The sequence below is a fragment of the Nannospalax galili genome, unplaced genomic scaffold (genome assembly GCF_000622305.1).
Source record: "Nannospalax galili isolate Female #2095 unplaced genomic scaffold, S.galili_v1.0 scaffold2349, whole genome shotgun sequence".
In the NCBI taxonomy this organism is placed as follows: Eukaryota; Metazoa; Chordata; class Mammalia; order Rodentia; family Spalacidae; genus Nannospalax; species Nannospalax galili.
The window spans coordinates 20,619-29,584 of record NW_008359205.1 but is presented as its reverse complement, the minus strand read 5'-3'; the positions used below and the strand labels follow the sequence as shown (position 1 = coordinate 29,584).

General features: G+C 54.2%; 1 protein-coding gene across 2 annotated transcripts in view; it reads left to right on the top strand.

Annotated features, from left to right (window-relative positions):
• Window positions 1-377: 377 nt before the first annotated feature.
• The window catches only part of LOC103725555 (patr class I histocompatibility antigen, A-126 alpha chain-like), a 20,817-nt gene continuing 12,228 nt past the window's right edge, over window positions 378-8,966 (top strand). For both annotated transcript variants that reach the window (XM_029558518.1, XM_029558517.1), the window contains exon 1: window positions 378-510. In XM_029558518.1, the coding sequence (XP_029414378.1) occupies window positions 393-510 (118 nt within the window). In that variant the 5' untranslated portion in view covers window positions 378-392. The remainder of the gene's footprint in view (window positions 511-8,966) is intronic.

The window sequence follows — 8,966 nt, the reverse complement described above, 5'->3', positions numbered from 1 at the left end:
GTTCCCAGGAGGCCCCAAGCAGCAGGTAGGTAAGTGGGGCCTGCAGTGACGCCGACAAGCCTGGATCGGATCTCTTCGTGGAGAAGCGGCTTCCAGCTGCACGGCGCTGGAGAGGACGCTGGAGCAGTTCCACCCGAGCTCCGAAGGCTCGCGGGGCGCCAAGCGGGAAGCGCTCTGACCTCACAGGGCTCAGGGCAAGGTCTCAAGTCCTGACGAGGTCTGGGGTGGGGAAGCCAGAGGTCAGGGTTCCCAACCACCAGGGTTTCACTTCTCCCTGGCCTAACCTGTCAGGCCCTTCTGCCTGGATACTGATGACGCGTCACAGTTCTCACTCCCATTGGGTGTCGGGTTCGTACAGAAGCCAATCAGCGTCGCCGCGGTCACCGCTATACATGCACTCAGACCCGCCCGACTCAGACTGTCCCCGAGTCTCCCGAATGGGGGCGATGGCGCCGCGCACCCTCCTCCCGCTGCTCACCGCCGCCCTGGCCCTGACCCAGACCCGCGGGGGTGAGTGCGGGGTCGGGAGGGAAACGGCCCAGCCGGGCGGCCCCGCCCCGCTCCGTGTCCACCCGAGCCCCGCGCCCCTGTCCGGGGTCTCACCCCTATCTTCCCCCAGGCTCGCACTCGCTGCGGTATTTCCACACCGCCGTGTCCCGGCCCGGCCTCGGGGAGCCCCGGTTCATCGCCGTCGGCTACGTGGACGACACGCAGTTCGTGCGCTTCGACAGCGACGCGGAGAATCCGAGGATGGAGCCGCGGGCGCCGTGGGTGGAGCAGGAGGGGCCGGAGTACTGGGAGCGGAACACGCAGAGAGTCCGGGGACAAGCACAGACTGACCGTGTGAGCCTGCGCAACCTGCGCAACCAGAGCGAGGACGGTGAGTGACCCCGAGTGACCCCGGGTCGGAGGTCACGACCCCCCACGTCCCCACCTACAGCCATAGTCACCCTGGGTCCCCAGATCCAATTCAGTGGGAGGCTGCGGGACCCGCGGGTTCCCTGGACCCAAAGGAGCCCGGGGACTGGGCTTTCAGTTTGGGTCCAAATCAGGCCTGTGAGCCGGGCTGACCGCCCGGGCCGGGCCAGGTTCTCACTCTTTCCAGTGGATGTGTGGCTGCGATGTGGCCTCCTCCGCGGGTATGAGCGATTCACCTACCATGGCAAAGATTACATCTCCCTGAACGAGGATCTGAGATCCTGGAAGGCAGCGGACATGGCAGCTCAGATCACCCAGCGAGAGTGGGAGGAGGCTGGTGAAGCTGAAGGACACGGGGCCTACCTGGAGGGGGAGTGCGTGGAGATGCTGCTCAGATAGCTGGAGAACGGGAAGGAGACTCTGCAGCACAGGTAAGAGGGGCCGCGGGAAAATCCCCCACCTGCCTCGGACTGGGGTTCCTGTCTCTGAGAAGGGAGGAAAATGGGATCAGCTGGGATTCTCTCTGTCTCTGTCTCTCTGTCTTTCTGTCTTTCTCTGTCTCTCTCTGTCTCTCTCTCTGTTTCTCTTTCTCTCTCTCTCTCTCATCAAGCTGTCTTTCTCTGTCTTTCTCTGTCTCTCTCTCTGTCTCTCTTTCTCTCTCTCTCTCTCATCAAGCTGTCTTTCTCTGTCTTTCTCTGTCTCTCTCTGTCTCTCTCTCTGTCTCTCTTTCTCTCTCTCTCTCTCATCAAGAGGGGAGGATGTTCCTTGGTTTCCTGATCCAGCATCAGAGAGTGACTCCAGGGCTCACCCTTCTCTAGGACAGTTCAGAGTCTCAGGATAGGAGAGAAGATCCTGAAATAACCAGCCAGCAGTTCCCGTCCATCTGCAGCCCACTGTGAGCCATGGCCTCTCTCAGGCCGGGTTCTCTGCCCACACGGTGTCTGGAGGGCTGACCCCAGGGATGCTGAGTCTCTTAGCCCCACCCAGTCAGGACCAGAAGTCCATTTTCCATGTGGGAAACCTGAACTTTTCCTTTACTGGACTGGCTAACAGTAATTCTAAAAATTTTCAGTGAATAAATTATCCAGGCCTGTCTGCAGGGTTTGCACCCCTCCCTCACATGGCTCTCCTGTCCATTCCCAGGATGGTCACATGAGCACTGCTGGAGTCCCCAGGAAAAATGCAGGATGTCTGAACTCTCCAACTCTTCCCTCAGATCCCCCAAAGACACATGTGACCTATCACCCCAGACCTGAAGGAGACGTCACCCTGAGGTGCTGGGCCCTGGGTTTCTACCCTGCGGACATCACCCTGACCTGGCAGAGGCATGGGGAGGACCTGACCCAGGACATGGAGCTTGTGGAGACCAGACCTGCAAGGGATGGAAACTTCCAGAAGTGGGCAGCTGTGGTGGTGCCTTCTGGAGAGGAGCAGAGATACACATGCCATGTGCAGCATGAGGGGCTGCCTGAGCCCCTCACCCTGAGATGGGGTAAGGAGGGGTGTGGGCACAGAGCCTGCTCTCAGGGAAAGTAGGAGCCCTTCTGGAGCCCCTGAGCAGGGTCAGGGCTGAGAGCTGGGGTCAGGCCCTCACCTTCCCTTCCCTTCCCAGAGTCTCCTCAGCCCACCGTCTCCATCTTGGAAATTGTTGTTGGCCTGGTTCTCCTTGGAGCTGTGGTCATTGGAGCTGTGGTGGCTGTTGTGAGGAGGAAGAGGAAGAATACAGGTAGGGAAGGTCAGGGTTTGAATTTTCTTTCTCATTCACATTTAGAAGTGTGTTCTGCCTCAGTAATCGAAGCCCACCCACCCCCACCAATATGCCCAGTCTGGGTCTGTGTCGTGTCACTGACTTCATTGTAAAGCAAGGAATGAGGGTTATAGACATGGGGACCTGAACTGAGATGTTAAGGGTCAGCGGGGGAAGGTCCCTGGGAGGACAGACCCCCAGGAGGGCAGTTGTTCAGTCCCTGCACCTCCTGTCCTCATACCTCCTGACTCTTCCCTGGATCTGGTGTCACAGTTTAGGAAACATCCTGGGGTCCAGGACTTCCCTGGACTCAGTGTGGGGAGAGGGAGGATCCCTGAGGCCCTTTGGGTAGAGATGGAGCCCATGGGGAGTCAGCCAGCCCATAATTCCTCCCCCACCACATCTTCTCTGGCTCTGAGTGTGTCTTGGTATTTCTTCTCTGCAGACAGTGACAGTGTTCAGAGCTCTGACCTGTGTCTGCAGACTCATTAAGGTGACATGCTAAGGCCCTGGATGGGGGTGGGAAACACAGGCAGGACTGGGTCACAGGGACTCTCAGAATTTGGACCTTTGTGTGAGTGGTGGGTGTTGGTGGTGTTGTCTTTATGGCGACTGTTGATGACTCTTGTTCTTCAGCTTCAGACAGCTGCCCTGTGGGGACTGAGGGACAGGAGCTGTGTTCAAGTCTCTCCCTCTGACTTCAAGAGCCACTGGATTCTCTTTGGTGGCAGTGTCTGAAGATGTCTGCTTTCTCCTGTGTGTGTCCTGGGCTGTTCAAATCCTTGATCTGAAAGGTTGATGGGTTAATTAACAGAGAACATTTCTAAAGTTTGGTGGAGGAAATAAATGACAGCCTTGAGAACCTTCTGGAAACTGCATTTGCTATCCTGTGTGTGAGGGGGGACAGGAGGAGGCGGTGGGGGTCCAGTGTAGACAGGGCTGGAGCTCAGTCCATTGTGGACTTTGACGTGGTCACTCCTCAGTGCTGTCACCTCCTGATCTCTTTTGTCCTTCTCACTTAGTAGGACCACATGCTGACAGAGTGTGTGATCACAGGGACACATTCATGGCCAGAGCCTTGTCCTGTCTCTAGGATGAGGGGCAGCAGGGGCTCCTGTGTCCATATCAGCCAGGGTTCAGGCCTGGCTGTGGTCTCAGCTCCACTCGGTATTTATTTCTTGTCCCTAGTGTCTGTAGAGCATGAGGCCTGTCCTTGGTCCTTGTTTCTGCGAAGGATGGTCTCCTCTCCTTTGTGGTCCTGAGTGTCACGGCAGTAGATGTTTTTCATCATTGTCCCAGCAGACCCATCAAGGCCCTGCACCAGGTCGATTGAAAGATGAATTTCAGAATCCTGAGCTTCTGCCCTTGAAGGCTGTTTCCTGAATTATCTTCCTTCTTCCCCTAGTCTCTCATAACCTAGTCCTGATTGCAGGACCAGCAGAGAGGACAGATCCACAGCATCTCATCATGGTTCAGGTCCTGATGGAACCCTGTTCAGCTCAGCTCCCTCCCTCCCTCCCTCCCTCCCTCCCTCTGGGAATCCTGGTGCTGCTCCAATAGCAGCTCAAGGATTTAGGGCAAGAGTCTCCTTTGCATTTAAGATTATATGAAAAAAAAATTTTTTTGGTCTTTTTGAGATAGGGTGGCTCTGTAGCCCCAGCTGGCCTAGATTCGCTATGGAGACCAGGCTGGCCTCAAACTAACAGAGATGGAGAGACCCCACACAGTGTCTTGTCATTGCGTCTTCAGAAAGCAGAAGGTGAAAAGGAGCCCTCCCCAGGCCTATTTTTTTTAATATTTTATTTATTATTTATGTATTTATTTATTATGTGTATGCATGTATTGCCTGCATGTAGGTAACTGTACCCATGTCATGCAGTGCCCATGGAGGACAGAAGAGGGTGTCTGATCCCCTGGAACTGGAGTTATGAACAGTTGTTACCTGGTACGTGGGTGCTGGGATTTAAACCCGGGTCTTCTGCAAGAACAGCCAGTGTTCTTAACTGCTGAGCCATCTCTCCAGCCCCTACATATAAGGAAATTTTGACAATAGATCAGTAAGTCAAGGACAGGACAGAGGCAGTGAGGAAAGGAGGAGGAGGAGGGCAGCACCTGCCACAAGGCTCTGGTGGCCCTGGCACAGTGTGGGGACCTTCCTTTGTAACTGCCACAGAGCAGCATGTGGCCTGAGGCTGTGCTAACAACAGCTTGTCCAGAAGTGGGCGGGGCTTGTGCAGCATTTTTCACCTGATGGAAACACTGGTCCTGGACAGAGAAGGGGCATGGTGAATGAGGTTACAGGACTCAGGAAGCCCAGGAAATGTGGAACATGCAGGAGGCCTGTCCTCATATTTACATGAATGGTGTCTGGGGAAGGAGTTTGCTCCATAGAGCTGCTGCAGCTCTGCGGGGGATTCCAGTGACGCAGTGTCATGAGTGGACACTCACTCTGGGTTGGATTTCTCAGTGATGCTCCTGCCCAGTCACCTGTGCTCCTGAGTGACCCCAGTAAACTGATTGGTTCTCCAAGCTGGATGTGGATGGAATCTTTTCTGTAGTCTGTTTGTCACTGTGTCTGTCTGAGGTGACTCGAAACAGACTCCCCAGGACGTTCATGCAGCATTGTCCATGGTGATCGTCCACAGATGTTCTGTGTGAATGTGTGACACACTCTTTCATTGTATCTACAACACACCATGGAGTAAAACATAACTGTGTTCAAGGCCAGCCTGGTCTACATAGCGAGTTCTAGGCCAGCAAGTGCCACAGGGAGACCCTATCACAAAAAGAACAAAAAATTAACTGTCCTCATGGACCGTTTGTTACAGTGGGAGATGCACACGACACACCATGGTGAATAAACAAGGACGGTGTCCTGTCAGGAGGCAGCAGGTGGTGTGGGGAAGGTGGTCAGAGTGCAGGTGTGTGGGACAGGGAAGGGGCTGTTGGAACAGGTGCTCGTGTGACCTCATCGGGACAGTGGTGTTTGAGGACAGATTTGAAGATCATGAGGAGTCTGCCCTGAGGGCATCAGGACCAAGTTCCTTCCAGGCTGTGGACCCTGCAGGGCAGATGCGCTGAGGCAGGAGCATGTCTATGTGTTCGGGAAGAATGAGGAAGCGGCCACCTGGGTAGAGCCGCTGAGGGGAGGTCAGGGTCTGGACACATCGCGAGGCTGGAGGAGGTGGGAGGTCAGACCCCTCCTCACAGGACAGGAGTCAGGAGACAGCCGAGCAGAGGAGGACAGAGAGCAACGTCTCCTGTCAAAGATCTGGTGGTGACGACGGTGGTATTTCTGCTGTGCTCACAAGAACACGGCGAGGTGAAGCTCCAGCAGTGGGAACCTGCGGGAACCAGTCGCTGCTCCTGCTGCAGACTCTGGTCGTCCTGATATGGTCAGGGGTGTGGGGAGGGGACGGCATGCTGAATCCACTCCACAGCTCCTCCTCCTGGTCTAAACCTGGGTGTGAGGTGAGGAGTCAGGCAGCTCCCAGGGCTGCAGAGTGTACAGTGAGGAAGGTGTGTCATCAGTGGAGAAGGGGATGATTGACAGGAGCATGTGTGAGGACATGGGAGCACACGGTGTGTGAGGACGTGGGAGCACGCATGTGTGAGGAGGGCCACGGGAGCACACGGTGTGTGAGGAGGGGAGGACGTGGGAGCACACGGTGTACGAGGAGGATGTGGGAGCATGGTGTGTGAGGAGGACACAGGAGTACATGGTGTGTGAGGAGGACATGGGAGCACACGGTGTGTGAGGAGGACACGGGAGCACACAGTGTGTGAGGCCATGGGAGCACATGCTGTGTGAGGAGGATACCACAGGAACACATGGTGTGTGAGGAGGACGCGGGAGTACACGGTGTGTGAGGAGGACACGGGAGCACAGTGTGTGAGGTGCTGAGCTGAAATGTCCACTAGAGATGCCGCTGTGGGGGCCATGTTGGCAGATGAAGGTGGAGACATTGGGTAGAAAAGTTTTCCTGGGAGAGTTTGAGGCGTGAGGTGACATTGTACAGATGACACTTAGTCACTGATAAACCAGGAGGCCCTATGGGAGCAATGGCTATGAGAGAGAAAGGAAGGAACTGGAACAAAGAAGCAGATGGGATTCTGCTGCCCCCGGTGGAGCCAGTGACTGAGGAGACAGAGCAGCTGGAGGAGACAGAACTTCATTCAGTGACCCCAGAACAGAGAAGCCGGAGCCTCTGCTCAGGAATCAGCTCTAGACTCCAGGGAGTCACAGACAGGGACAGAGGGACAGGAGGGATGGGGATGAAGGGGCCGCCAGGTCTGCTCTGGAGCAGGTGCAGGTGTTCAGGAGCCCCGTCCTCCCTCCCTCCTTTCATGGTCAGGGGACAGAGATGGCCACCTTCCACCCTGCTTCTGTGCCCCTGACAGACATCTGCAGGTACCAGTGAGGAGTCAGGATCTTAGCAAGTCCCTGGAGAGGGAGCAGGGCTGATGTGAAGATTGTGACCATACAGGAGGCTTCTCTGTAGCAAAGCAGGAAGTTCCAATGCCTGTGGCCTGGAAACCCAGTGACAGTAAAGTCAGGCTAGAGCCGGTGAGGCTGCAGATCCCCTTAGGGTTCCTGTGACCAGGACTGAGCCTGGAGTTCAGCATCAGGACATGACCAGACCCTGGCCAGCTGATGGCACAGTTCAGGTGCAGCTTCTAGAAGGCTCTAAGACTTCCTGCACACAGAATACCCTGGATGTTGTTGGAACCCCAGTCTGGGGTGCCCAACGTCCACAGGAGGCTGCTCCCCCAATAACTCAGTCCTCAGACCAGGAGATGCAACAAGCAAGAGGATTTATTGGTGTTTTGCGCAAAATGGACTCCTGTCTCACTCGGAGGACAGAAGCCCAGAGCCCAGTTCACAGGCTTCTTTTAAAGGCAAAGACCACAAAGTACAAGCGGTAGAAGTGGGAGAGAGAAAGCGGCAGTAACGTCACAAGCGGTAGAAGTGGGAGAGAGAAAGCGGCAGTAACGTCACAAGCGGTAGAAGTGGGAGAGAGAAAGCGGCAGTAACGTCACAAGCAGTAGAAGTGGGAGAGAGAAAGCGGCAGTAACGTCACAAGCGGTAGAAGTGGGAGAGAGAAAGCGGCAGTAACGTCACAAGCAGTAGAAGTGGGAGAGAGAAAGCGGCAGTAACGTCACAAGCGGTAGAAGTGGGAGAGAGAAAGCGGCAGTAACGTCACAAGCAGTAGAAGTGGGAGAGAGAAAGCGGCAGTAGTGGGAGGGGGAAGTTGGCAGGGATAAATCTATTGAGGCAGAGCAATTCTATTAACAGAACACCATATCACAATTCTATAGTAAGGCCACAAATCAATTATAAGGTTACACCTGCATGATTACAAAGTAATACAAAAGTTTCTTAGGCATTTCCATAAGAAATGAGGGAGTTTCTCAAGTGGTAAGTGCCCGAGTTAGAACAACATGTTTGTGAGGCTTTCAAGTATGGTCATCTGGTTAATCTCAAACCAGGTCAGCCTTGACGTCTGGAAACAGCTTTGCCAGGAACCAGGTCTTGTTATATTCTGGGGTGGGGGCCTACGGCTCTCCACAGATGTGTAGTTGGTAAAGATTTTCTCTCACTCAGTGGGATTCTGGTTCAAGAGTCTTGTTTTCAAGCTGGGGTTATCAAAAGAAGAGGGCAAGGGGGACAAAGTTACATTGAGAACAGGAGGTGGCCCTCCGAACAGAATTTCGTAGGGGGTTAGACCGTGTATAGCAGGAGTATTCCTAGCTTGAAATAGAGCTAGGGGTAGGAGCTGCACCCAGTCTTTAGTGCCAGTCTCTAAAGCTAATTTGGTTAAGGTCTCTTTAATAGTTTTATTTTTTTTACCTGTTCTGAACTCTGGGGTCTATAAGCACAATGTAATTTCCAATTAATCCCCAGTGCTTTGGCCATTCCCTGGCTTACCCGGGAGATGAAGGCTGGGCCATTATCAGACCCAATTACCTTAGGCAGTCCAAATCGAGGGAAAATGTCTTTGATCAGTCTCTTCACCACCATCTGGGCTGTTTCCTCCCGGGTGGGGAAAGCTTCAACCCACCCTGAGAAAGTGTCTATGAACACTAAAAGATATTTATAACTATATTTTTCTGGGAGGGCCTCAGTAAAATCTACTTCCCAGTTAGTCCCTGGTCATGTCCCTTTTTCTCTCTTACCAGATGGGACCTTTGATCTGGTAGCATTCACCAGGGAACATGAGACACAATCTCCCACTACCTTCTGGACCAGTTGGTTGAGGTCTGGGAAATAATAGATTTGTTCTTCTCTTTCTAGTAGTGT